A 26,215-nucleotide genomic window follows, 5' to 3' on the forward strand; every position below is an offset into this window, starting at 1 on the left:
AGGTGGATTTCACGTATAGAGTTTCTGGGGGTGGGAGCCTCTTTTGAATCATTTAAGACTAATATTTTTTTTAGTTCCTTTGTTGTTGGGCCATTTCAAGTATATAATTGATTTGGGTCGTATACTTTATGGGTTAACTTTGCTAGAGCTTGATGGGTTAGTTTTTTTTAACTAATCAATTAATTCTTCATTCGGGATTAATTAATTGTAATATTAGGATTAAATTAATTGCTTGAGATAAAATTCTCTTGAATTAATTTAAGTAAGTGGGTTTGTATGTTTTTCAAGTAAATCGTCAAATTTATTAAATTAATTAATCCCTCGATTAATTAATACCAATAATTAAATCTTCGAATTTAATTAAAGTGAATGGGTTTATGAAAGAGAGAAGTAAAATAGGATGCATATCCTAAGAGCATATCATCTGCTATTGTTATTTCCTTGAAGCTAAATAGTTTATTATCTTTTATTGGACAAGGTCCATCGCAAGGAATTTAACTCCAAGTGAGTTAATATTGTTTTACGGAGTTCGGAAGCATACGAGGTGAACTTTTATATCCTACATACAAATGTGGATAAAAATATGAAGTATATTTGAGATAATATTTATTTATCCAAATGATGTGATCTTGCCATAAAGAATGTTATTTTATGTAATGATGCCTATGCGTTTGGTTATACCGAATGTGCTATGCCAAATAAAGTAAGAAATCGAATTCGTGTCCCAGCAAGGGGAGAGTCCCTACTCGGACTAGTGTACACGTGGACTGTGTGTCATCGGTAAGGTTGGCCAGTCTGGTGCCCGTGGAAAGTGGTCACTTCCCGGCACATGAATGTTAAGGTGATCGTAGGAGAACACCATCTCTACGGCACAAGATGTACAGATATGGCAAAGAACAGAAAGAACTTAGACTGTGCAGTCGAAAAATAATTTTTAGTAAGCTCATGTCTTTTTAATAAAACTTCTTAGTGTTACTGTGATAATGGCTAGACAATATTTTCAAATGTATAATTCTATTTTTCGGCAACGTGTTAACTGAGTACATTTGTACTCAGCCCTGCATGTATTTCTAAATGTGCAGGTTGAGCTGTGATGGAGTGGAGGGTGCTAATTAAACCAGACCTACTTATATTTCCATTCAATACTCTCGGAGGTTCGTGTCTTCATACATGGAACCGCGTTCAGTTCCTTCCGTTGTGCATTGAAGCAAGTGAAATCCTTTATGTCTCTAAAGACTCTAATAACTAGCTAGTATATTGTATGGTCCCCGACTCGAGTCATTGTGATCGAGTCATTATATTCATGTATTCACCGTCTATACTCTACAGACAGAAAGTTCAACCATTTAATCCTTCTTTTCGTACTCAACCCACATTCTTAATATCCACCCCGGTCACGGTATATCGAACCTTACTATAATTAGCAAAGTTGGGTCGTGACAATCTCACAAACTTGTAAATTCCTCATTCCGAAATTAGAATCTCACGGAAAAATTCCCTGTAGAAAAAATAAAATATTAACACAAAAAAACTTCTAATTAGAATGCATACACCATTTAATTACTGTTAAATTGCAATCATTTCTCGTTAATCCTGTGGTTTAATTGTTGATTTATTGTTGGTAAATGCAGGATTAAAGTCTCTAAATTGCAATCATTTCTCGTTAATCCTGTGGTTTAATTGTTGATATATTGTTGGTAAATGCAGGATTAAAGTCTCTATTGTAACGGTGGAAGTAGAAGAGATTGTTGTTGCAATCTGCTTTGAAAAGGAAAAAAATATTACTAGATGTGAAGGAATGGGAGAGATGGGCTCAAAGATGATTCAAAGCATATCCCATTTATTTAATTGTTTAGGCCTAGGTTGTGATTTAATTTGTTAAATTAAATCAGTCCAAAATTATTGTAAGAGTTATTTATTTGGACCACTTTGTTGTGAAGCCCAAACCATTTAGTTATTTATTAAACTCTTATTTCTCATGGCCCAGAGCCAAATTGTAAAAGGACTTTGGACTTTGCATTTATTTATTTGGTGAAGGCCCAAAAGTATTTCTTTTATTTCCAATTCAATTAATTAATTAAAGTACGGAAGACTTTAATTCATTTTGTCGCCCCTTTCCCAAACGCAAAAATTAATTCGCACAACGTAAGTTAATTAATATTTGGTGTTATACCAAATATTAATTTCATAATTCCATACTCGATCATTCACGCAACGTACTACGCATAGTACCTTAATCAGCCCCAAGGAAGATAGAATAATCTCGTCAATAATTCGATTCACACCACGCCGGTATGAGTATATAACCCAAAGTATGAACTTCCCTTCGGACCACCAAACAGTAAGTACCTTGGTGTTATGCCTAGTACTAAAACAACACATAATCATATCACTTGATCAAATATCCAACACTCGTATTTCACATAGTTCATAGAAGAACCAAAAGAATTCCCTGTGCTCAAGTATATTATGGGTGTGACATAAAATATTTCATTCCCTGTTAATCAGAAATTCCCTTTTTATTATCCGAAAGAATTCCCCGTTCTCGGAGTATTCTTTTTCAGAAATTCCTTTTTTAATCACCATATCGCATTCAAACGAAAAAATTTATTATCCGAAAATCGCTGGTGTTATAGAATGGGACGGAGGGAGTATTAAAATATACTCCCTCCGGTTTTCAATATATATCCCATATTTGATAGGTGTTAACAATTTGTTTAATTTTATGAAAAAAGGGGATAGAAAAAGGTAGTAAAATATAGACTCTACTTTTAAATATTAATTTTATAATAATTGTGAATAAAATTAGTTAGTAAATGTGAAATTCACAATTAGTAAAATGGAATATTAATTGAAAATTACTCTCTGTTTCATTTAAAATATCAATCATTCTTTTTAGTTTATCGTATTTAAGATGTCCATTTTTATATTTTAAATTAAATCTTTCTCCTCTTTTTATTAAAATATTCAACTATAACATTTTTTTTCTTTAGTTACTCCACTTTTAACACTTGATAAAATCCGTAAACAGAAAACGATAAACTAAGGTTTGCCGAATGGAAAAATCACAGAAAATATCTAAAATTGATACGAGATATTGCGCTTTATTATGTGTGCTGACGCATAAAATCTTATCTCTAATAACTTGGCTGCTCAAAACGAAAGAGTAGATTCGTAAACATGTCAATTTTGTCACCGAATTCACACATTCTGTACCGAGAAATCTACCAAAAGGAGGCACAGCAGCAGCAGTTGTGGAGCAGTTCGGTCTGGGTAAAACCAAATGGGTTGGGTTTGGGTTTGGATCGCTGCAGAAACGAGTGCAGAAAACGAGCAAAGAGAGATTTGAGAAATTGGGCGTTTTGGCCTGAATTGTCCAAGCCTTCATCTGTGGAGATGGAGCCAATTCAAGATAGCGAGCACTTTGATCGGATTTTGGAATCTGCTAAAGAGCTGTCTCAGCCCCTTCTTATTGATTGGTCTCTCTCTCTCCCCTTTGATTGCTCACACACACACACAATAATTTGTGTTGAGTATTTAATTGTGTTGGAAAATATTGACAGGATGGCAACCTGGTGCAGAAAATGCATATTTCTGAAACCAAAATTGGAGAAGTTAGCTGCTGAATTTGATACCAAGTGAGTTAGTTATATGGATTATTTATGTTTTGCTACCTCCATCTTAATCAGAAGATGAAGTTGCATACATTTGTTTGAGATTGTAGGATGAAATTCTACTACGTAGACGTGAACAACGTGCCTCAATCGTTGGTGAAGCGTGGAAACGTATCAGTATGTGAATTACATTAATCGAGTTTTGCATTTCTTGGTATGATGGAATGGAATGCTGATAGGAATGAAATGATAAATTTTTTTGCATTTTCTTTGCATTTTGTGTTCCACTATCTCATTCATTCCATCGTACCAAGCAAATGAGTCGAATTGAAGTAGGAATCACATTTCGTTCCATCGTACCAAGAAAGTGGTTACCTTTTTTAATTTGATGACTAACAAAGACTTGTTTTATGACGGCCACCCTCGTGAAGAAAATGCCGACCATTCAGGTTAGAGCTTGCACAAATAGTAGTAGTACTCACTCTGTCTATGTCCCATTAAAAATGAAACGTTTTCTAAAATAGAAACAACATGATATCTACTTTTTCCTCTCGCTTATTAACTCACAAAACAACACTACATAAAATCTCGCTCAGAAAACGAAATGTTTCCATATTTATTGGGACAGAGGGAGCGTGTGATATACTCCTATATGTTGTGTTGTTTTGGAATGTGAAAGAGGTGTTTTGGGCAGTTGTGGAAAGATGGGGAGATGAAGGCGGAAGTGATAGGTGGGCACAAGGCGTGGCTTGTTATTGAAGAAGTCAGGCAGATGATACTTGACTTTGAGTAAACCAATCACACACCATTTTTACTGCTTTTTTGCTTTTAGTTACGTGTAAATGTCATGTAAATACTTCCATTAAACACGTCCAATATCAACATGATCTATATTGTACAACAAGCTTGCGGGGGCACCGCAGTTAGTTTCGGAGGGGCAGAGTTGCAAGAGTCTATATTGTACGACAAGCAGAAGCAAGTGGATTGGAGGACATAGAAAAGTATATTCTGATCAAGCAGTTGTTCAAAAAAAACACACTCTCATCAAAACATTCGCAATTCGGCCCAAGAAGCCGACACTACGCGCACCCTTTGCAATTTATAACACGATTCAACTCAAGTAAACGAGCTGTCTCAACTGCAGAATCATACAAGCACAACACACACACAATTCACATTTTCCGGGGAAAAGATAATCACCAGTCACAAACCACTTCGTATTAAAAAGAGATTCAAGATTCTTTTGTGATCGTTGCACTACGACTCTCTGGTCATCATCTTCCATGGCGCCAGCGGCAGCGATTTTGATTTTCAATGTTGGGCGGGTAAATGAAAATTGTTTTTGATGGAAAAAAATTACTCAGATGAGCATCAATTCATTTCAATTTTTTCCTTCTTTTTTAATGTTGCATTTGTGACTTACCTTAAATTGAATTAATCTCCAGTAACTTCCAATAAAAATGAGGCATGTCTAGAAATTTAATCAAACCAAAAAACTTGTAGTATTTGAATATTTGGTGTTGTCATGTGTAAGCGGATTGTAAGAATTTGTATGCGTGTTTGTCGCTAAACAAAACAGAAAAAACAGAAAAAAGTCGCATCTTCTTTCCCTCCATTTTCTGCTCATCTTTAAGGTTCCATCTCTTGATTCTTGATGTGATATTTTCTGATTGAAAATCAATGTTTTTCCTCATTTTCTTAAATGTCACATGTTGTAGGAATACAGGGTCATAACATAAGAGATAGCAAATGTGGGCGTCGATAACAACGACGTTTGCGTAAGCTAAACATATCCATCCACCCTCCGATTTGTAGAATGTGGTGTTGCGGAGGAGCAGAGGAGGAGCCTAATCCTCCGCCCGTATCCACTGCTCCGCCTAAGGCCGGCATTCCCTATGCTGGCGCCGGTGGAGGTACGTACGTAAGGATAATCCCCATCCTCATATTTGTCTATCTCTCGTTTTTGCAACCCTGCCCCTCTGGAACTAACTGTGCTGCCCCTGCGGGCATCGGTCTGTCTCTCATGTTAATATAATGTGTAGGCAATGGCAGAGGAGAGCCGAGGTCTGGTGCGAGAAACGGGCCACCGCAGAAAGCGTTGCCTATCGAAATACCAGCGTTGTCGTTGGGTGAGCTGAATAGGCTGACTTTTGATTTTGGGACAAAGGCCTTGATCGGAGAAGGCTCCTATGGCCGCGTCTACTACGCCAAGCTCAGCGACGGCCGTGAAGTAGCCATCAAGAAGCTCGACACCGCGTCAGCCAAGCCAGACTCTGACGACTTCCCAGCCCAGGTGAAAATGGTTTTAATCTTTGGAATAGGCTCGAGGCTGCACTGAACTGAATGAGCTTGCTCTCTGCAGATATCTATGGTGTCCCGGCTCAAGAATGAGTATTTTTTGGCACTGCTCGGGTACTGCCTCGATGAAAATACAAGAATTCTTGCCTACGAGTATGCTACAATGGGAACTTTACATGATGTGTTGCATGGTATATACATATATGTAACATGAGTTGGTGGAGTTGAAATCTTGAATTTTTATTTTTTTTTGGATATTTATTCTGGTATGAAAATGCTGTTGAAGGTAGGAAAGGGGTGCAAGGAGCAGAGCCTGGGCCTGTTCTAACATGGAATCAGAGAGTGAAGGTTGCATTTGGGGCTGCAAAAGGGCTTGAATTCCTGCACGAAAAGTGTCAGCCTTCAATCGTTCATCGCGATGTTAGATCAAGCAACGTGCTTTTGTTTGACGATTTCGTTTCCAAGATTGCTGACTTCAGCACCAGCTCGTCCTCAGACACGGCAGCCAGGCTGCACTCCACAAGAGTCCTTGGAACATTCGGTTACCACGCTCCAGAGTCAGTTGATTGATTGATTGATTGATTCGGTGTGTAGATTCAGTTGACAGGGCTGAATAGTTTGAATTGTGTGGTGATTTGACCAGGTACGCGATGACAGGGCAGATAACTCAGAAGAGCGATGTCTATAGCTTCGGGGTCGTGCTTCTCGAACTCCTCACTGGAAGGAAGCCAGTAGACCACACCATGCCTAAAGGCCAGCAGAGTCTTGTCACTTGGGTCAGTACTTCTTTGATGTTTTTAGTGTGTGCTTCAAAATAAATTCACCTTTAATTCTACAGGCAACTCCAAGATTGAGTGAAGATAAGGTGAAGCAATGTGTTGATCCCAAACTACAAGATGATTTTCCACCAAAGGCTATTGCTAAGGTCTAGAAACACACTACTCTCTCTCTGTCTCTCTCTTTATTACATTATGATGAATGCATGAAGATGTTTGTCCATTTTCAGATGGCTGCAGTCTCAGCACTTTGCGTGCAGTATGAAGCAGATTTCCGGCCAAACATGACTATCGTGGTAAAGGCATTGCAGCCGCTTCGAAATGCTAAACCAGCTGCACCTGATTCTCATACATAAGTTTTGAGTGTAACACTAAGTTTTTCATCTACTTGAAAGAATCCTATGTAACAATAGTTGCTGCTTCAGCAGTGGTACGATGTAACACCTCGCACGAAGATGAATCTATCGTCGTCGTTATAAACCAGCAAAGTTTAGCAGCCATAATGTTTAGAAGCAAAGAGTTTATTATGTGGCATAGAGGATTCTAAGTGTAAACTCGTATTGTATTTGCTACATATCGCGATTTCGGCCGACATGGACTGACTCCATCCAATATTTTTTACATTAAAAATTGTGACACTTGACACAAATGTTCTACAACACTATGATGTCTCAACTTTTAGCTTATAACATTCTAGTAGTTCCAGTAGTTTCCCAGTTGGTATTCAAACCAAGAATGTCTTCTTGTCTTATTAGTTTGACAATCAACTAAATGGTTGAACTAGGTAATGTTTATGTAAGAGGGAAATAAACACAGTGATCAGCGATCACAAATACTACCTCCGTCCAACAAAAAAAAAGACACTCCCTCCGGGCGCAAATAGGAGTCCCATTTTTCAATTTTAATCCGTCCGCAAATAGGAGTTCCGGTTCACTTTTACTATAAATGGTAATATAGTCCCAGGGGAGTGTTATATTACTAACTTAATACTTAATTGCTAACTACAACTAAATAATAGCAATTAGATATTCAAATTAAGGGCCTAGATCATCAGCCCCGAAATATCAATACGATCAATAAAAAAACGTCAATAAGGGTATTAAGGTCAATTTACAACAAATTAGTTGTAACTAACTTTTGAAAAATACCCCATAATTTTAAAACACATATAACTTTCTCGATTTAAAGTATTTTTCGCACAACATATATCAAATTAAAGATAATTTCATAAGGATTCTAACGAGATCTCACTTGCATATGTTCCGATGTCAAAATTTGAAAAAAGTTTTAAAAAATTTCAATTTTTTCGTACAGCAACAAATGTCACATAGTATATAGAATATGTCAATATAATAAATGTAGAAAGTCAATATAAGCAATGTGGTAACATTCTCAAAGCATTGTGTTGACATTTTCAAAGCATTGTGTTGATATTTTCGAAACACTATATTGACATTTTTATCCAAAACCTTAATTTGGTAGTTTTTTTTATCTTTTTCGATTTAATTAATAAAAACACAAATTAAACGTGGCAAATTATAGACCACAAGTTTTCTAAAATCCTATGGTCTTAAATTAGTTGTAGTTAGCAATTGATCACTCCCCTATAGTCCCATATATACAAGTGGGACTCATATTCCACTAACTTTTTTCCACACACTTTTCTTAACAGTTCTTAAAACTCGTGTCGCCAAGAAATGAGACTCCTAATGGCTGATGAAGGGAGTAGTTGTCTATGTCACGAATTTTAATGTGCAATTGGTAAAATGAGAGAAGGGGGAAAAAGTAAAAGGGAAGTAGTGTAAGTGGATTATGGGGTCCACATTATTAGTACTCCCTTCGTCCCTGCATAAGTGAGACGTATTCTTTTTTTGGTCGTACCACTATAAGTGAGACATTTCTTTTTATGACAAAAAACAACAATTTATCTCCCTCTTACTTTATTAACCCTCCTACTTTATTAACCCTCCTACTTTTTCTCTCTATTTTTTTCTCACTTCTACTTTATTCGTTCTTCATTTTACCATTAAACACCACTATCTAAAACTTGCGCCTAAAAGAAATGTGTCACATGTAATGGGATGGATAGAGTCGTATTTAAATAATTAAAACTTTCTATATTTAGAAGTTGGTCCAATTTTAGTGACGGCTCAAAATAGTAAAACTGGTCTATTTTTGTGGACGGAGGTGTATAAAAAATGATGAACCCAACAATTGTTTACCTTATTTGATATAATGCGTATGAGCATCTCTGTTAAATATAGTCTTAAATGGCGTAAATAAAGCCAATATGCCTCCTACTATATTTATGATTTGTTTACTTAGAATATACTGCCTTTGGGATATACTATTTCTTAGTACGACTAGAATTAGTGGTCTCAATTTTGTCTATATATAAAATTACACACTCATTGAAAACTCATGCCTTACACTGACCCTATAAGTAGGTGCACATCATGTATTTGTGTTTATTTTCCAACAATTAGCATCAATAACCTAAGATTCAAGAGACAAAAATTACGAAGAGCAGAAGCTTGCTGTGAAGAACTTCGACGGATTTATTTTTAGATTTTGGAAGACGTTGATCGAGGATTTCGAGACATGCAGGTAGATTGACATTCCTTTGTCAAGTGTAAAATCCGTACCCGATCGACAAAAACATCTTTAGTATCCCTCCGTCCTTGCTAAGATGACATACTCTCTCCATTCCAACTAAGTTGAATCAAAACTTTTTGGCATGGAGATTAAGAAATTGTGTTAAAAAGTAGAAGATAGGAATAAAGTAGGAAAGATATATACTCCCTTCATCCGCTAAATATTGTCCACATTGTTTTTTTTTCATTTTTGATAAATGGGGTCCACTTTCCACTAACTCATTATACTCAAACTAATATATAAACGTGGAACTTACATTACACTAATTCTTTTCATTCACTTTTTTTCGTAGTATTTCTTAAAACTCGTGACGAGTCAAATGTGGACAATATTTCGCGGACGGAGAGAGTAGAGTAAAGTAGGTAGTGGAATAAAGTAAAAGTGATTGGATGTTTTGTTTTTCGTCAAAAAAGAAAATGACTCAACTTTGTTGGTACATCCTAAAAAAGAATACGACTCAACTTAGTTGGGACGGATGGAGTATTTCTTAGTTGGCACTAGGTTTTATTATTTGTTGGTTAATGTGTTTAATTGGAGATAAAATGTACGTAGGTGTAAGTATTAAATGAAGAGAGAAAGAGAATTGAATATTTTAATTGGAGATAAAAAATTTGTTGGGTATATTAATTGAAGAAAGAAAGTTAATTTATTATTTCCAAAAATAGAAATATGTCATCTTATTTTCTTTTCACTTTAACTATTTATTACTCTATAATTTTTTAAAATGAATACGAAGAAGAAATGTGCTAACAGTAATAAGACTTATTACGGAGGAAGTATTTGTTGGATATATAAATTAAAGAAAGAAAGTTAATTTATTACTTCCAAAAACAGAAACGTGTCATCTTATTCTCTTTTCACTTTAACTATTTATTAATTTATAATTTTTTAAAATGAATACGAAGAAGAAATGTGCTTAACAGTGATAAGACGGAGGAAGTATTAGGTACTACTAGTTTCTTTTCATTTTTTTTTGTTTGAACAGTTGAATAAGAATCCATAAAATAATGCTATTGCAATCAGCCAATCACTATAGACTATGCATATTGTTTACGAAAGAAGTTCTAAGGTCCAAATGTCCAATAATGTAATGTGACTATGGTTGATTAGTTATAGATGGCAACCAAGGATTTTGTTATGGTTTATATAGTTTTAAGATATTTCCAGCATTTGAGGTTTGGTTACCTTCTATTCACTTTCTTCGCATTTCGCGAATCACCTAAATTGCGAATGTCATATGTCATCATATTATTCATTTATAAATTTATTCATTTATCTTTCTGAAAATTGCGAATTCGATAAATGTTCACAATTGTATATTTGAACTATTGTAACGATTTTAAAACATAATAAAAATGTCACTGTATATACTATATAATGAAAGTATCAAGATAAACGGTACATACTTGTACATGTATATAATGTTGGGAATGTACATACTTGTATAAGTATATAATACTGAGATTTGGTTCTCCTTGCACAGCGTAATACTTGTACAAAACAAATAAATCATACATGAAATCTATTTGACAGATTATAAGATTAATCAGTTCACATGTTAACACAAAATTGCATGCCGGAACGTATATAATTCATGCTCAAAGAATATAGATCCTAAAACATGAATTCTACGGTTTAGGGTTACCGATTTGATTCTCCAAAGAATCGTCGATTGCGACCACGATGATCTTCGAAACTCGGCCAAAAATCTTCTAATCTGTTCCCGAACCCAAGTTATGATCTTTGGGTGGGGAAAGCTTATCAAAAGTGAAAGAACTAGACTAGAAAGAAGGCAAAAACAACTCTTAGAAAAAAAAAGAGAAAATTCTAAACTCTTCATAAAGAATTTTCAAAATTTATGATTATTCATCATTATGTCTTCTGTCTAGTCTCTTTATATAGAGTTATGATGGACCAGATTAGGAATCCATGGATGTTGGACTGGACTATGTCTATTTGTCATTTAATTAAATTGTGTCCCAATTTAATTCAATCCCAAACAGAATATTATAATCAGTCACTACAGTAATATAATATTGACCTCGCGTCCAATCCCAAATTACGACTAATTTTGGGCATTCCTCTTTAATACGTTATTTCCCGCGCTTAAAATATAAATGCCCATTAATGAATTAAAGTTTGCTATTAACTCAATTAATTAATACCTTATTTATTCCAATAGTGGACTTAGTTTGAAATTCTTATTTATTATTCATGGAATAAATTCCAACTGACCACTTTTCGAATAATAAAACTTTATTTCAAGCTCCTCTTGAGAACATTATCAAACTAGACTCACCTAGCGCACGATTCATTACAATAACAATGCTAACACCTCTAGATATAGATTACCACTACCAAAGATATATGATTCTTGGGTTGCAAAAAATATGCACCATTTGATAAGTCAAAGTAGTGCATAATCAATATCGTATGCTCAATGTTATGTCAACAATGATTAACAAATAACAATCACCGAGACCTCGTCTTTTAGTAAATAGCAAGAAAGACTTATCTCACCGTTAGATCAGTTCAGTGCTATACTACACCAATGTCATTTTACTTCAGTAAGGCTTAGAAATATGCGGACTGACAGTGCAACCTTTCGCGATAGGTAGCCAAAGCCTATCTAGGTTGTGAAATTCTTATTTCTCTTTTGCAAAGCATTGCATAGAACCGACTATAGTTACCTTAAAGTGGACGACGCTCACAACTAGTCTACTAAACAAAAGACTTAGACTTTGTTTGCTTCTTATGCATTTAAATGTTTGTAAAACATCTTATAAATGCACAAGCAAACAAAATGTAATAATATTAGTGATTCTATTCATGCGAAACTGCTCAAATAATAGTGAATCGGGTTAAAAGTGGATTGTAGAGTTTTTTGTATACAAGCAAGATTATATTCATGCTCGAAACATACTTTTCAGTATACCAAACCTAACATATAATACGGATTGAGATCCCCTGCTGTGGCAAAATGCACAGCAGGGGATGCTGTGCAGTTCCAAACCATTCAATTATAAATAATAAAAAAATACTATAAGTATGTGGAAATCAATAGAAGGTGTGGATCTACACAGTATCCCATGTTGTGCATTTTGCCACAGTAAAGATCCCAATCCACATAATACCCTTAAATTTTAAATTTAATTGAATTATATCACAAATTAATTTTGTTATTTGTTACGGTATATCATTTTATAGCAATTCAAAAGAAGTGATATGTAAAATTTATATTAAATTTTAACATGATTAAGATCTTGATTTAAAATAATTATGCAATATTTAAATAAAAAAAAATATATTTTTTTAAATTTATAGATATTGAATTTTAAAATGTGTCTTATATTATTAAGGAATGATTAGCATATAATTTATTTTAAGTTAATTCTCATTTGTAAATTAGTTTTCAATGTAAAATATCTGAAAAGTGGATTTTGTATATACCACTCCCTCCGTTCCTGAAAGTTTGTCACACTTCTTTTCTATACTTGTTTTGTAAAAGTAATAATAAATAATAAAAGTGGAGGGAGGGTAAGTAAGAGAGAGAATAAGTCTTAACTAAATTATTCTTTTTCTTACTTTATGTCATCTCCACTCTAATTATTTATTACTACCTCCGTCCCACAATAAGAGTCCCATTTTGCTATTTTAGTCCGTCTCACAACAAGTGTCCACTTTTACTTTTACTATAAATGGTAAGTATGTCTCATATTCTACTAACTCATTCCATTCACATTAATTATGAAACTAATAAATAAAAGTGGGACCATTTCCCCACAAACTTTTTCAACTCAATTTTCTTTACATTTTTTAAAACTTGTGCGGAGTCAAATGTGGACTCTTATTGTGTGATGGAGGTAGTATTATTTTTATAAAATAAATACAGAAAAGAAGTGTGACAAACTTTCAGGAACGGAGGGAATATTTATGTATGTTTATCACTACATAATGAAATTATCCCAATTGTACTTTTAAAATATGGGTTGGGTGGGCATAGAGCTGTCACGACCACACTTCCTAAGGATAGAAAGCTTAGTTTACCGCGACCAAGGGAGGGTGAAAGAAGCGGGAAACAAAGGGGAAGAACTTTGGGACAACTGAACATAAACTTTGGATAACTGAAAATAACTCAAAATGTATCAGAGTGCGAACATATTACAATAAACTTGGAATATCATTAATTCGGACTAACAAAACTGAAAATGAAGTAGACGTTTGCGGAAGCGTTCAAGAGCGAATGACATCGTGTATGGAGGCACGATGCATCCAAATACTATTCTTGTTGGGGTTTGGAGCCCCTAGCACAGCGGAAGACGTGTACAAAATAAATAAATCAGCTGTAGGATCTATTTGACAGATTATGGGATTAATCTATTCACATATTAACACAGAATTGCATGCTAGAACGCAAGTAATTCATGCTTAAAGAATATAAATCCTAAAACACGAATTCTACGGTTTAGAGTTACCGATTTGATTCTCCAAAGAATCGCCGATTGCTCGTGCCTTCTCCACGACGATCTTCAATACTAGACCACAGATCTTCTGACTGGTTCTCGAACTGTATCTCGATATCAGGGTGGACTGATCTTATCAAAATACAAGGACTCGAATAAAAAGACAGAAATTCCTCACGGAGGAGAGCTGAGCAATTTTCATCCTCTACTCTGTATAGGAGTGGACAAAATTTTCCACTTCGTGAATTGTATTTTCTGTCTCCTTTATTCTCATATTTATATTAAATTCATATTGCGCCCAGTCAGGGATCTATGGAAGGTTTTGGATATGTGCTCACCCAATTAGCTTTTTACTAATTAAATTGAACCCACAATTTAATACAAGCTTATATTGGAATATTATGAGCAGCCACTACAGAAGTAATATTGATCTCCCCATCCAAATCCGAAATTACAAGTAATCCGGGTTTCCATTTTCTTTATTATTATTTATTTCCCACGCTTAAGATATAAATGTCCATTAATTAATTAAAGTCTGCTATGGACTTAATTAATTAACATCTTATTAATTCCAAGAGTGGACTTAGCAAGAAACATTTATTTATTATTCATGGAATAATTAAATTCCAACTGGTCAGTTTCCGAATAATAAAACCTTGTTCAAGCTTCTCTTGAGGACATTATCAAACGAGACTCACCTCGCGCACGATTCAACATAATAGCAATCTTAGCACCGCTAGATATTAATCACCACTACACAATATATCAGGATTATTGGGTTGCGAAAAACCCGCACCTTTTGATACGTCAAAGTAGTGCATAATCAATATCGTATGCTCAATGCTACCGTATGTAGATTAAGAAATAGTATTTTATCAAGACCTAGTCTTTCAGTAGATAGCATAAAGACACGTCTTGCTGTTAGATCCATTCAGTGCTATACCACACCAACGTCATCTTATTTCAATAAGGCTTAGAAATAATCGGACTGACATTGCAACCTTTCGCGATAGGTAGCCAAAAGCCTATCTAGGTTGTGAAATTCTTCTTTTTATTTTGCAAAGCATTGCATAGAACCGACTGTAGTTACCTTAAAGTGGACGACGCCCACAACCAGTCTACTAAGCAAAAGACTTAGGCTTTGTTTACTTCTTATGCATTTAAATGTTTATAAAACATCTTATAAACGCACAAGTAAACACAATGTAATAATATACTGATTCTATTCGTGTAAACTGCTCGAATAATACTGTATCGGGTTAAAAGTGGATTGTAGAGTTTTTCCGTATACAAGCATATACAAGCAAGGTTCTATTCGCGCGAACTTGCTCGAAACATTCTTTTCAGTATAACAAACCTAACAATTCTATCGAAGGATCTTTGTAGTCTCTGCTCAACACCGCCCACCGTCATCACTGCTCAACCTGCACATTTTTAAAGCATATGCAGGGCTGAGTACTTGGTGTACTCTGTGGACACGTGCTGAAATATTTATTATTGGAAAGAAACTGGTTTTGTTAAGCCATTACTGAGTGAGCTCGGGGTTTTATCTTAAAAGGCCCGAGGACACTAAAAGCATTTTTATGTAAAATCTGTGACTGCGGTTTATTTTTCCTGGAACAAATGCCATATCTGAAACTGAGTGAACCGGGCATGTATGGGCTCATCCCACTTACAGACCCGAATTCGCTTAAACTGAACTGGTCTAGAGGGACGTCGCCCTTGCTAGACAAACAAATAGGCAAAGTTCAAAACAAAACTTGGCGAGACAAAACATACTGATAACTTAAATAAATGAAAGCATTCATACTGGGAATGTAACTAACTGGAAAGCATATCATATAAGGCCCACGTAATATCATATCACAATAGCACTTTTCATAAAAACTCTACTTTAAACATAAAACTCACACTGACCAGCTGGGATATCCTAACTTCAATTTCCGACGTAGAGATGTGGGTTGATTTAGATCCTTTGGTGGTTGGTTTTGATCTTTATTTGTTTCTCCCTTTTGTGTATTTAGTCATCTTTTTTCCACTTGATAGCACGGAGGATCCCGACTTGTGGGACCTCTACTTTACTTTTTCTTGTTCTTGTTTGGATCTTAGTCACTTTTGGGCTAAGATCATGTTTTCGGAACATTACATTTTGATCTTATTTACGGGTTGGGGGTCTGCCTAAACCTCCCACCCACAAATGGCGTCTTTGATTTAAAAAAACATCATACGTAGGATAGGAAGACCACAAAATACTTTTCATAAAAACTGTAAACATACTTTAAACTGAAAGCTCACTAAAATACTTTAGTTCGAAAGCCCACCTCGTTCGCTTAATTTCCTTAACTTGAATTTCTCGCTCTGATCTTAACTCGCGGAGATAGTCCTTTGTGAAAAACATAAACATAACAATATACTAATTAGACTTTAAGAAAACTTAAACCTTTAATAAGAATGCATGCTTCCTAATTAATTTCTTTTTATCTTTCGTTCATCCTTAACAATTTCTAGAAACCCGCGTATTAATTAAATCATGAAATTTAATTAATCGCGTTGCTTTACTAAGATTTAATCTTCCTTTGAGTTAACTATTTCAGGAAGGACTAGTTTAATTTCCATGAAGACGTCATCCCTTCGTTCGATATTTCGCGGCTGCCCCTAAAAAAGTACCTCATTTTAATTTCCTTGGACCATCCTCTTCATCTCTTTCTTTTATTTACTTTGGCCCAACCAATTAAATGAAGAAGTAGCCCAGTTACTCCTTCTAATTACTAAGGCCCAAAATAATTAGTCCACCAAGGGTTCAATGTACTCCCCCCTCGGTCAACTCCTTTCTCTAACACCCTCACTTTCCTCTTTCCCCAATTGAATCTGGAGAGCAGCGATACCTCCCCTCCTTCAATTTTCCGACGGACGAATCTCCGTCTGCCAGCTCGTCAGAGCTCCGCCAGCATCGTATACTCCTCTCTCACCTCTGATCCTTTCTCCTTTCTTCCTCAATCACTCAATTTCCAATTACAAATTTTTGGGGAGCCCTAATTGAAGAAGAAGCGGCGGCTCCTACTCATCTCACCGGCGAAATCGCCGTTCACCTCCTCTACTCGGCGTCACCACCTATTTTTTTTCCTCTGTCATGCAGCTCCTCGCCTCCCCCGAGCCCTCTCTCTCTCTCTCTCCCTCCGGCGATGCCGTCGCACCTACGCCGTTAGCCTCCGCGAGTAGGTCCATTGCCTGCGCCGCCTCCGGCTCGTCGGTGCCCGTTGCCTGGTGGGTCAGCCGTTGCTGCCCTAAGGAGACCTTCGGGGCTCCGTCGGTACTTGCTCGTCGCCGGACAACCCCTCGGCCTAAGCTAAGTCCTCTAACTCCTAATACTTAACCCATTTGTTGAGTTCTAGCTATGACGAGTTGTTTCTTGACTGTTGGGAACCTCTTTAAACTTGTTGGGACTGATTTGTAGATTGCTCACTGGAATGAACTTGAGTTGCTTAACTTGTTACTAATTTTGGCTAAAAACAGCTTATGGTTGCTCTTGTTATTTTTAGAGTCGAAGATTCAAATGCTAAAGACGTTGTGGAGGAACGAGTTTGCTACTGTTCTGTTAAATCTTAGCATACTGAAATGTTTTCTCTAAGATTATTCATGCTTTCCTATTCTAACTGTGAAATGCATGAAGATGCAAGGACGAGAGTGTGGTTACCTGACTTTTTTTCTTTGGGTGGCTGTCGGATTTGGTTTAAGCTGGAGTTGCAAGGCAGCTCATTTTACTCCTTTCCTTGCTAACACTCTCTCTCATTTATGGTGGTGAAAAGGATTTGTGTAACCAGAGAAACAAATTGGAGCTTTGCACCTATATATACTGAATTCTGTTGGAAATTTGGCAGATAAACCTGTCACTCCTTTTTGGTGTTGTTTTGTGATTGGCTACTTATCTAGTGAATTAGTTGTGCAGGCTGCAGGATGTACATGTGAGTAAGGAGACTATTGGGATTTGGTCAAAGATGCAAACCTATGCTCCTTGGCTTTTTTATAATTGTTTTCGGCAGCTTGTGCTCCTTCACTATTTGTTAACTTGCTGCATACATCTCTCCTTTACTGTGGTTTGTTATACTTTCATTAATTGTGGTTTGGAATTTCTTATTGGGCTAGTACACATCTTAATTTCCAATATTTTGGTGCTGTAGGGTGTACAAGGAGGATTGCTACAATTGATGGGAGTGGGAGGAGAGAGCAGGCTATCCATTGTCATTTTTTTGGGAGGTCTTTGACTTCCTTTTTTCTAAAGCATTTCTTGTCCATGGCTTGCTTAATATGTAAAAGGTGGCTGATTTGGTCCAAGAGAATCATAACCATCTTTGTTTCCTTCTTGCCGAGACTTTAATGGGATTTGTTTCTTCCTAAAGGGGCTGGTACAACTAAAGTTGGTAGCTGAATTTAGACATAAAGTGGGGTCTTGTAGCTGATCGATTGATGCCCTAGGTGGCTGCTATGTGGCTGACCTTCAAGCAATTGGGCTGGGTTTTGGAAGAATTTGGGCTCAAGAGAAATTAGACATAGCCCAACACTTGTATTTTATGGACTTGGTTGCTTATTGGGATTTCAATTCTTTGTACTAAACGAAATTAAAAAAAATTCTCTTGATCGGTCGTAAACATCCAATACTCCTTTAATCGTCTAATTCTATCGAAGCTTTCTTCACCATGATCGTGTAATAAAAAAAACATGGAAATACTAAGGCTCTTGATTCATAAATAGCAAAATAGTTATTAGGTTCTTGGATAACAACTCCATAAATTCTCAATATATTAAGGACGGCGTTTGTTAAAGTTTGATGCTGTTTCGAGAATAATTAAAATAAAAGATACGAAAAGTTGGGGCGTTACAAGAGCATTGTGTACATGGGCCTTTTTTGGGGCCCTTTGGCTAGAAGCCCATTTGGCCTGTTCGCCTTCATATTCCGTCAATAATCGATTTTGCTGAAACGTTGTCGTTTGATAGTTAGGTGAACTGCTGAACATTATATCACCATTCTGTCATCATCAAGGTTTTCCGGATTCTTTTTTGTTCGTGAAAAATTTAACATTTTTTTAGCGGGATGGTCGAATTATCTAGGTCTGGTCACATATCTACACAGCACACTTCTTTTTGTTTGATCATTATAACGGTGTTGATTTCATGATTCTGTTGAAATTTCAGTGATGAAGGATAAGAATTATGCTACAACGTCTTTACTGAAGCGGATTTTGCTCAATTGTTCTGCTCAGGTTTGTTTCGATTGACTTATTCGTATTCAAATCATGAAAAGAGTCTTGGTAAATGTCTTTCATTGGATTCGTAATGGAATAGAGGAGAATTATGTAATCGGCTTATGCAGAATTTCCCTATTTCAACGTTTGATGGGGAACTGATCTGTGAAGTTCCAAATGTTGTGTTTCATTTTGGGCATTTTGCTTCCTGTGTTTTGCTAGTATGGCATGATTAAATTATTGTTCTTCTTCTTATTACTAGTATGGCATGATTAGATTATTGCTATCAAATGTACAATTTCTCTTTCTTTTACTTGTACATGTAGATTTCGCACTAAATGCAGACGCATATTTATGTGTAGATAACGATTTTCATTTTAGGCCAAACAATATGGTAGCTGTGTTTCGGCAAGGGTTCCAGAAGTTGAAAAAGACATGTGTTTAAAAGAATTTATTGTGTTGAAGAATTGCATGCAGAATGTGGTATGGCTAGTTCAGATCTCATAGTTCCTCTTATCTTGTTAAGTTTACAAGTTTCTTATTTTGATCTGCTAATTTTTTGTTTGTGCATCAGCTCCGAGGGAAGGTTTGACTTTATATGACATATCAAGCGAGTGATAAGCCTTCAATTTTCTTAGTAAGCTTAGTTTAGTCCATAATATGTGACTTTTTACTTATCGATATTCTTGTTAGTAAATATGACATCCATTTGCCATCCCTCTCTCCCTGCTCATCTCATCAGATCTACTTGGTCCGAGTTTTCTAGGGTGACAACCTTAAGAACGTGAACTTACATAATATGACTGGAGAATCATCTTCTTCTGCTCTTTCGTACTCCAGTGGATCTAATGCACTGTCTCATGTTTATATTCAATACCCACCTCTAAGATGCCATGTTCCTGCATCAAGGAGTTTGTTTTATGATGACGGTAATAAACTGATTCTGGCTCTGACCCCTAATCAGGTAATAACCTAAGAACAGACTCATCGCTGGGTTTACATCTGTTGATTTCAGCTAAATATTATGCAATGTTCATGTGTAGGTATTTTCATGGAAAACTGCTACATATAATCCTTATGCTGCTCCCTCATCTGATCAAATAAGTGAAGGACCAGTCCTTTCTATTCGATATTCATTGGATCTCAAGCTTTTGGCTATTCAACGATCAAGTCACGAGATCCAAATTTGGAACAAAGATACTGGAGATACTTTTAGTCAAAAGTGTAGGCCTGAGTCAGAAAGCATTCTGGGGTTCTTTTGGACTGATTGTCCGACCTGTGATATTGTTTTTGTGAAAACAAGGTAACTACTTCAAATCCTTGTTAGCCACTGTGAATTTGTATTGCTGTACTAAAGTTCCCTTTAGACTAGACTAATTACATTCCAGGAATACGTGAAAATTACATAGCATCAGGTTCTGTTCATCTACTTGATCGGAAGTTTCTCTGTCTCTGGATAAGTAGCATGGGTAGCTGTTTATATATTGTCAAAACTATCTTATTCTCATGCTCAATTTATGTGTTAAGATTCTAAAGTGTTCTGTGGTCTTACCACTGTTAGTAGGTCTGTTACACATATGAACTTGCTTCCTGGCAGTCTCACCAGAATTGAAGCTGTTCGTTTTATTTATTTCAGCTCTGCATTTTTATTTCTGTGCTCTCAAAGTGCTTTATGAGCGGATGATTTTATGCTTCTTGCTGCAAGAATGCTTGTGAAACTCTATGTGTATCATGGCTGTATTTCACTTGTTTAAAGCCATATGTGACCACAGTGGGCTGGATTTGTACACATATGGTACTGAGTCCCGGAACCTCCAGTTGGTCCAGACTAAGAAACAGAGCATCAGTTGGTATATCTACACTCATGAAAGCAGGTTGGTACTGCTTGCGTCAGGAATGCAATGCAAAAGTTTTACTGGTTTTCAGGTAGGACGTCCTCACCTGCATCTGACCCTAAAACTTTTCCTGTCTTGCTATCTAGCTTCGTCGACAGTGATAGTAATTTTTCCCGTCAATATAGTAATATACTAATGATGGTTTATTAGTGAAATTGAGACTTGAGAGTGTAATATCTGAATGCATCCTGGGCTATTGACATATTCATTCTTTATTTTGTGTTTATTGGAACCGATGTGTAGCATATTATTAGGACGTTAATAAGGTTATGTAGAAGGTGGTACACATGACGAGAATGCTATTTCTCTTTTTTCGGTATCAGTTTTGTTTTGTTAAGTTGGTGTCTTATAGTTATCCAAAAAACAGTACTGGCTAAAAAAGTTATTTAATGGATCATAGTATCATACATATAATTGTTGTGACAAATGTGCAATTTCTGTATTTAGCTCTCATCTGCGGGAATAATCCGCTTACCTAAGTTTGAGATGGTGATGGCCAAACCTGAGGCGAATAGTAACCCTATTCTTGCTGCTGAAGATGTCCATATTATCACCGTGTATGTTCTTTTTTTCCTGAATAGTGGGTAGATACAAGATTTAAAACCTTGTCTTGATGTTTTTCCTTGATTTACAGGTATGGCAGGTTATATTGCCTGCAGTTTGATAAAGTTGCTATGCTACTTCGCTTATATAGGTTCTACAGAGATGCTGTAGTACAACAGGTACGTGTTTTTCTCATTCTCCCCTCCCCCAAACTCTGTTACTTTTATAATCTACATATATTAACAGCCTAAAAGATGGCTGTATTTTGCATTTACTGATTGTCTTCCTTCGGGTTTGATATTTTATATAAATGGCTTGCCTTTAGTTTTTGATACTATACATTGGATAGATGTGTAATCTTCAGGTGTAATAAGTTGTTATTTTTATTGGACTTTATTATTGATCTTGAAACTGTATCTGAAGATTTATTTGTCATTTCTCTGAGTCAATTCTTTTTTGAATTCTGCAACAATGTTTTACTTTCACATTGCAGGGTTCTCTGCCAGTTTATTCGGATAGAATTGCTGTGAGTGTTGTAGACAATGTTTTACTAGTTCATCAAGCGGAAGCAAAAGTTGTCATTGTATACGATATATATGCAGATTCAAAAGTACCAATTTCTGCCCCGCTTCCACTATGTTTGAGAGGATATTCTAGAGCTAGCGTTGCGTCTTTTCATACTTCTACCAAAACTTCTGGGGCGTCAGAGTCCAAAAATTTGAGTGCCACTGAAGAAACTATCTATGGAGATCAGTGGCAATTTCTTGTACCTGATCTTGTTCTTGATGTTTCTAATGGGTCTTTGTGGAAAATCAGTTTGGATTTGGAGGCAAGTTTGGTAGCTGAGATTATCTCGCAGATTGATACTTTCTGATCTCTTATGTAATTACATCTATCGTTCATTTTTTGCAGGGAATTTCAGCTAGTAGCTCAGAAGTTCAACTTATTCTTGAATTCTTACAAAGAAGGAAACTGGATGCAGAAAAGGTTAGAGTACAGCCATTAGTTGTTATGTTTGAAAGAGGAAATTTATGATATCAAAGTTATGTATAGTCCAATTTCTTTTGGTTATATTTTGCCAGTGTTGCAATATAATCTTCATTCAACGTATGATCTGCCATTTTTTTATTTTTTTCAGGCTAAACAGTTGTCTCTGGCGATTGTGCGTACCATTATTTTGGAAAGGAAGCCTGTGCCTATGGTTGCCAGGGCTATGGATGTCTTACTTGCAGCATACTCACAAGCAATCAAAACAGGAAGCTATAATAAGAGAAGCATAACAGAAGAAATTTCACCATCAAATGCTCCTAATGCAGCTGTTGGTGAGACCATCACTGGAACTGATGTGTCTAGAAGCATCAACCAAGAACCCAAAAGTGTCACTCAGAAAGATTCTTCTAACAGGTCTATCGTGGCAACTTCAGAGTCAGACGGATCTATTGAAAAAACAGAAACAGGGGATCTGTTGGAGCCTGGTTTGTTAGGTGGTGAAGATCTTCCTGCTGGGACTTCTCAAACACATGGGCCTACTAACAACCAGTTAAACTCTAGTGCTACTCAAAGAAAACAATCTGCAGTCACTTCTTCAGCTGCTACTTCACCTGCAGATTTTTACAGCCACGTGTTTTCTCCAATAGTGGAAGAGATGATGGGAGATGGATCTTATCTGACAGCGATAATTGCTGAGTTTCTTCGAAGGTATTCATGGAAAATTTTATCTGCATAGAGTGTATCATCTTTTAAGTTATTGTAAGCTAGAACTTGCACAGCTTCTTTATAGTATACCAGGACACACTGATTAAACTTGGATGTAACTCCAATTGGATTAACTGGGCGCCATTGGTGAATTACTAGATTTTTCCTTTTTTTACTTTGCAGTTTAATAGTCCTATTTTGTATTGACACTTCCAATTTTGATCTGAATTCCTTTTTGTATGTTGGCTCAAAAAGTTGCATGATCATTCTTTAAATAACTTTAATGGCTTCTTTTTCTTAGCTGAGTACACTGGTCTTCTCTTGTTTATTTGTCTCATTCCTTTTCTTCCATGTACGTTGCAGTTGTAGTCTGGAAAAATTGAAGGTCTATCCCAATACCTATGTCTTGTTGGTGCAAATCCTGGCCCGGGATGAGCGTTATGCTGAACTTGAATTGTTTATCATGAACAAGGTTACGCTTTGCTTGATTATATTTGAGAAATTACTAAAATCTGGTATTTTGACAGTTATTGAAAAGAACGATTACTTGAACATTAAATGGAGACTGAAATGACATGCTGTAAGATGCAGATTATTGAGCATTCCAAAGAAGTAGCACTTCAACTTCTGGACTCTGGACGTCAGAACCAACAAATTAGGAAGCTGGGCCAGGATATCCTCAGACAGCTCTCGTTGCACCATGACTATGTTTTACTCCTTGTACAAGATGGCTATTACCTTGAGGCTCTTCGCTATGCACGGAAGAACAAGGTAATATTCATTATTCTGTGACCCAAAATGTTTTTGCACCAGGATTTGTTTGCTGTAATTTCCATCTGATCAGTCACATGTTCATGATATTTGTACATTTTCAATTAATCTGTTACATCTGCTAAGAATGGTCTTCCCGAAGAAAATGGGCTTTATGTGGTATGAATTCGTCAATTTTATTGCAAATGATAAATGTAATACGAATTAACAATGTCCACTTTTTGTTTAAATGATAGTCATATAGATAAAGAACTGTATGATATGCATCTTGCTGCAGTATTTTGTTATTAGTCCGTGTATAGTGTTAGTTTGGCAGAGTCCTACGTGCAGTAGATTGGTTGAGTTGTTAGGTTTATCTCCTAATCCATCCGTCCCATGGTAGTTAAGTTGTATTTTGGGTTGGCCGTGCCAAGTTAGTTGAGTCATTTCGTTTTTTGGCAAAAACTTTTATTCTCATTTTTTACTTTACCCTTTTTTTCTCTCTTACTTTAATCTCTCTTAACCTCTAATACTTATTTCTTAATCTCCGTGCCAAAAAGAAATGCCCCAATTAATGTGGGACGGAGGGAGGCTTATGTTTATCTTTTGATTTTTTACTTTACCCTTTCTTTATCTCCCTTACTTAATTCTCTCTTAACTTAACCTCTAATACCTATTTCTTAATCTCCGTGCCAAAAAGAAATGCCCCAACTAATGTTGGACGTAGGGAGTCTTATGTTTATGTTTTGATTTTTAGTTTTACTCTGATTAGGAAGCTTTGTAGACCAGGAGTCAGTTTCTTATTTATAAGCCTTTGTTTATTATGTTTCAAGCGTTCAGAAATTTAGTCAAGTTCATTATATGTTTTCTATCCTATTTGGAGGTGTGGCCTCTTGGTTTTAGGAGTGTTATCTTTTATTTGTCACATTTTTTTCCGTTCTTCTTTGTTTCTGTCGACCGTTCCTCTTTTTCTTATCGTGCGACCAGTGCAGACAAGCCCGTCCACTCTAAAAGACTCCTGATCAGAATAAAACTCTATATATCAAAAGATAAACATAATAGGAGATAAACCTAACAACTTAACTAATCTACTGCACAAAGGACTCTACCAAACTAACACTACTACACTACAGCGGGATGTGTATCAATGTATCTCTCTGTTTAAGCTTCTCTTGAGGCCACTACGAAAGATACACTCCCTGAAAGTGAAATGCCTTTGTAATCTGCTAAGTCCATGTGTGTTTTGATATGGAGAGTTCCTTTACTTGTATTTCCTACTCTACCCCTACAGTTGTAGCATTGATATTCCTGTGACTTGTATCTGAACCCTTCGTATACCTTTCATTTGTGGTCTTCCTGGTAATTTGGTCTAGTTACAAAATGCATTGTATTTTCTCGTACATCTCTACGTGCAATAGGACTGTCCTTCGTGTGGGTTCCCTCAAATCTGTTCCTATCACTTCATCAATTTACATCTGAATCAGATGCTTCTCTGTAATTGTGTTGGTTTCAGGTGACAACCGTTCGGCCCTCTTTGTTTCTGGAAGCAGCATATGTTTCTAAAGATCCACAACATCTAGCTGCAGTTCTCAGGTTCTTTTCTGATTTCATTCCTGGCTTCAAGAGCAGTCCTGACCACAACACATATCATCGTTTTGTTGCTGAGTTAAATTCCTCAGTTACCGGATAGGGGTTTATAGAGACGTCCTCCAAAACCCAACTATCGAGTGGAATAGAAGGTTCTATACTTGCTTTAACTTCTTGCTTGTTCTCCACCTCTGCTTTCCATTGATACTGGGTTCTAAAGAATCTTAGATCTTTCACTGTTTCTTTCCCTATAATATTATGACTTGCAAGTTTGTAACTATTCTTAATTTTTAACTGAAAAATCTGATATTCCACTTTCTTACTTTTCACATACCTTTTGTTTTCTAGAATATCTTTTTTCTTTATGCTCTTTTCGCTATGATTTGTTATATTACATCATTACATGTGTCGAGGCGTTTATTAATCTGTATGAGAATTCGAGTTTATGAATCTTTTGGTTAGGGGGTTCGGTTTAAAAAATTGTATTCGGGATTAAATTTGTAGTTTGTTTAGTTCAAGAGATTCAATTCCACAACTCAATCCTAGATGGATAATCATGGGATAATTAGTCATAACTGACTAAAATAATCTCACAACTCAATCCTAGATTATATTTTGGTACTATTTTATTTTGAAAACCAAACACCATCTTCGGAGATTATCAATTATACCAACCTGAAAATTGGTGACTAGACATTG

The 26,215-nt window shown here is 36.1% G+C and overlaps 3 protein-coding genes and 1 long non-coding RNA gene across 7 annotated transcripts; all 4 read left to right on the forward strand.

The window, feature by feature from the left end:
• Window positions 1-3,114: 3,114 nt before the first annotated feature.
• Window positions 3,115-3,642, forward strand: LOC121742163 (thioredoxin-like 3-1, chloroplastic). Its single transcript, XM_042135217.1, has 2 exons — window positions 3,115-3,479; window positions 3,564-3,642. The coding sequence occupies exons 1-2, from the start codon at window positions 3,181-3,183 to the stop codon at window positions 3,640-3,642; spliced, it is 378 nt and encodes a 125-aa protein (XP_041991151.1). The 5' UTR covers window positions 3,115-3,180.
• A 155-nt stretch (window positions 3,643-3,797) lies between these two features.
• Window positions 3,798-7,325, forward strand: LOC121742162 (probable protein kinase At2g41970). Of its 2 annotated transcripts, none has more exons than XM_042135215.1 (9): window positions 3,798-4,063; window positions 4,309-4,939; window positions 5,333-5,527; window positions 5,657-5,907; window positions 5,977-6,103; window positions 6,199-6,469; window positions 6,556-6,688; window positions 6,751-6,837; window positions 6,919-7,325. In XM_042135215.1, exons 3-9 carry the CDS (start codon window positions 5,431-5,433, stop codon window positions 7,042-7,044), a joined length of 1,092 nt encoding a protein of 363 aa, XP_041991149.1. In that variant the 5' UTR covers window positions 3,798-4,063; window positions 4,309-4,939; window positions 5,333-5,430; the 3' UTR covers window positions 7,045-7,325. The 2 variants fall into 2 exon arrangements, with proteins under 2 accessions (XP_041991149.1, XP_041991150.1); XM_042135216.1 differs by having other exon boundaries at window positions 5,341-5,527.
• A 9,241-nt stretch (window positions 7,326-16,566) lies between these two features.
• Window positions 16,567-18,452, forward strand: LOC121742042. Its single transcript, XR_006037964.1, has 2 exons — window positions 16,567-17,900; window positions 17,985-18,452. It is a non-coding gene; the product is annotated as an uncharacterized LOC121742042 (long non-coding RNA).
• A 337-nt stretch (window positions 18,453-18,789) lies between these two features.
• LOC121742053 (regulator of MON1-CCZ1 complex-like) lies at window positions 18,790-25,847 on the forward strand. Of its 3 annotated transcripts, none has more exons than XM_042135080.1 (15): window positions 18,790-18,912; window positions 18,997-19,064; window positions 19,409-19,529; window positions 19,621-19,683; window positions 19,813-20,010; window positions 20,090-20,349; window positions 20,819-20,972; window positions 21,389-21,498; window positions 21,576-21,663; window positions 21,978-22,313; window positions 22,397-22,471; window positions 22,623-23,182; window positions 23,543-23,651; window positions 23,771-23,950; window positions 25,443-25,847. In XM_042135080.1, the coding sequence occupies exons 4-15, from the start codon at window positions 19,645-19,647 to the stop codon at window positions 25,617-25,619; spliced, it is 2,286 nt and encodes a 761-aa protein (XP_041991014.1). In that variant the 5' UTR covers window positions 18,790-18,912; window positions 18,997-19,064; window positions 19,409-19,529; window positions 19,621-19,644; the 3' UTR covers window positions 25,620-25,847. The 3 variants fall into 3 exon arrangements, with proteins under 3 accessions (XP_041991014.1, XP_041991013.1, XP_041991015.1); XM_042135079.1 differs by having other exon boundaries at window positions 19,428-19,529; XM_042135081.1 differs by having other exon boundaries at window positions 18,797-18,912; window positions 19,428-19,529; window positions 19,789-20,010.
• Window positions 25,848-26,215: the final 368 nt, after the last annotated feature.

Source organism: Salvia splendens, chromosome 7 (assembly GCF_004379255.2).
Source record: "Salvia splendens isolate huo1 chromosome 7, SspV2, whole genome shotgun sequence".
Classification (NCBI taxonomy): Eukaryota; Viridiplantae; Streptophyta; class Magnoliopsida; order Lamiales; family Lamiaceae; genus Salvia; species Salvia splendens.

What these genes read in the sequence shown, in the direction of transcription:
- LOC121742163 (XM_042135217.1), top strand. Translation starts at nt 3,181, where the DNA reads ATGTCAATTTTGTCACCGAATTCACACATTCTGTACCGAGAAATCTAC. An exon ending in CAGCCCCTTCTTATTGATTG is followed by an intron (nt 3,480 to 3,563) that starts GTCTCTCTCTCT and finishes AAATATTGACAG; the next exon opens with GATGGCAACCTGGTGCAGAA.
- LOC121742053 (XM_042135080.1), top strand. Translation starts at nt 19,645, where the DNA reads ATGACATATCAAGCGAGTGATAAGCCTTCAATTTTCTTA. An exon ending in ATAAGCCTTCAATTTTCTTA is followed by an intron (nt 19,684 to 19,812) that starts GTAAGCTTAGTT and finishes CGAGTTTTCTAG; the next exon opens with GGTGACAACCTTAAGAACGT. An exon ending in GCTATGCACGGAAGAACAAG is followed by an intron (nt 23,951 to 25,442) that starts GTAATATTCATT and finishes TGTTGGTTTCAG; the next exon opens with GTGACAACCGTTCGGCCCTC.
- LOC121742162 (XM_042135215.1), top strand. Translation starts at nt 5,431, where the DNA reads ATGTGGTGTTGCGGAGGAGCAGAGGAGGAGCCTAATCCTCCGCCCGTA. An exon ending in AGCAGAGTCTTGTCACTTGG is followed by an intron (nt 6,689 to 6,750) that starts GTCAGTACTTCT and finishes TTAATTCTACAG; the next exon opens with GCAACTCCAAGATTGAGTGA. An exon ending in CACCAAAGGCTATTGCTAAG is followed by an intron (nt 6,838 to 6,918) that starts GTCTAGAAACAC and finishes GTCCATTTTCAG; the next exon opens with ATGGCTGCAGTCTCAGCACT.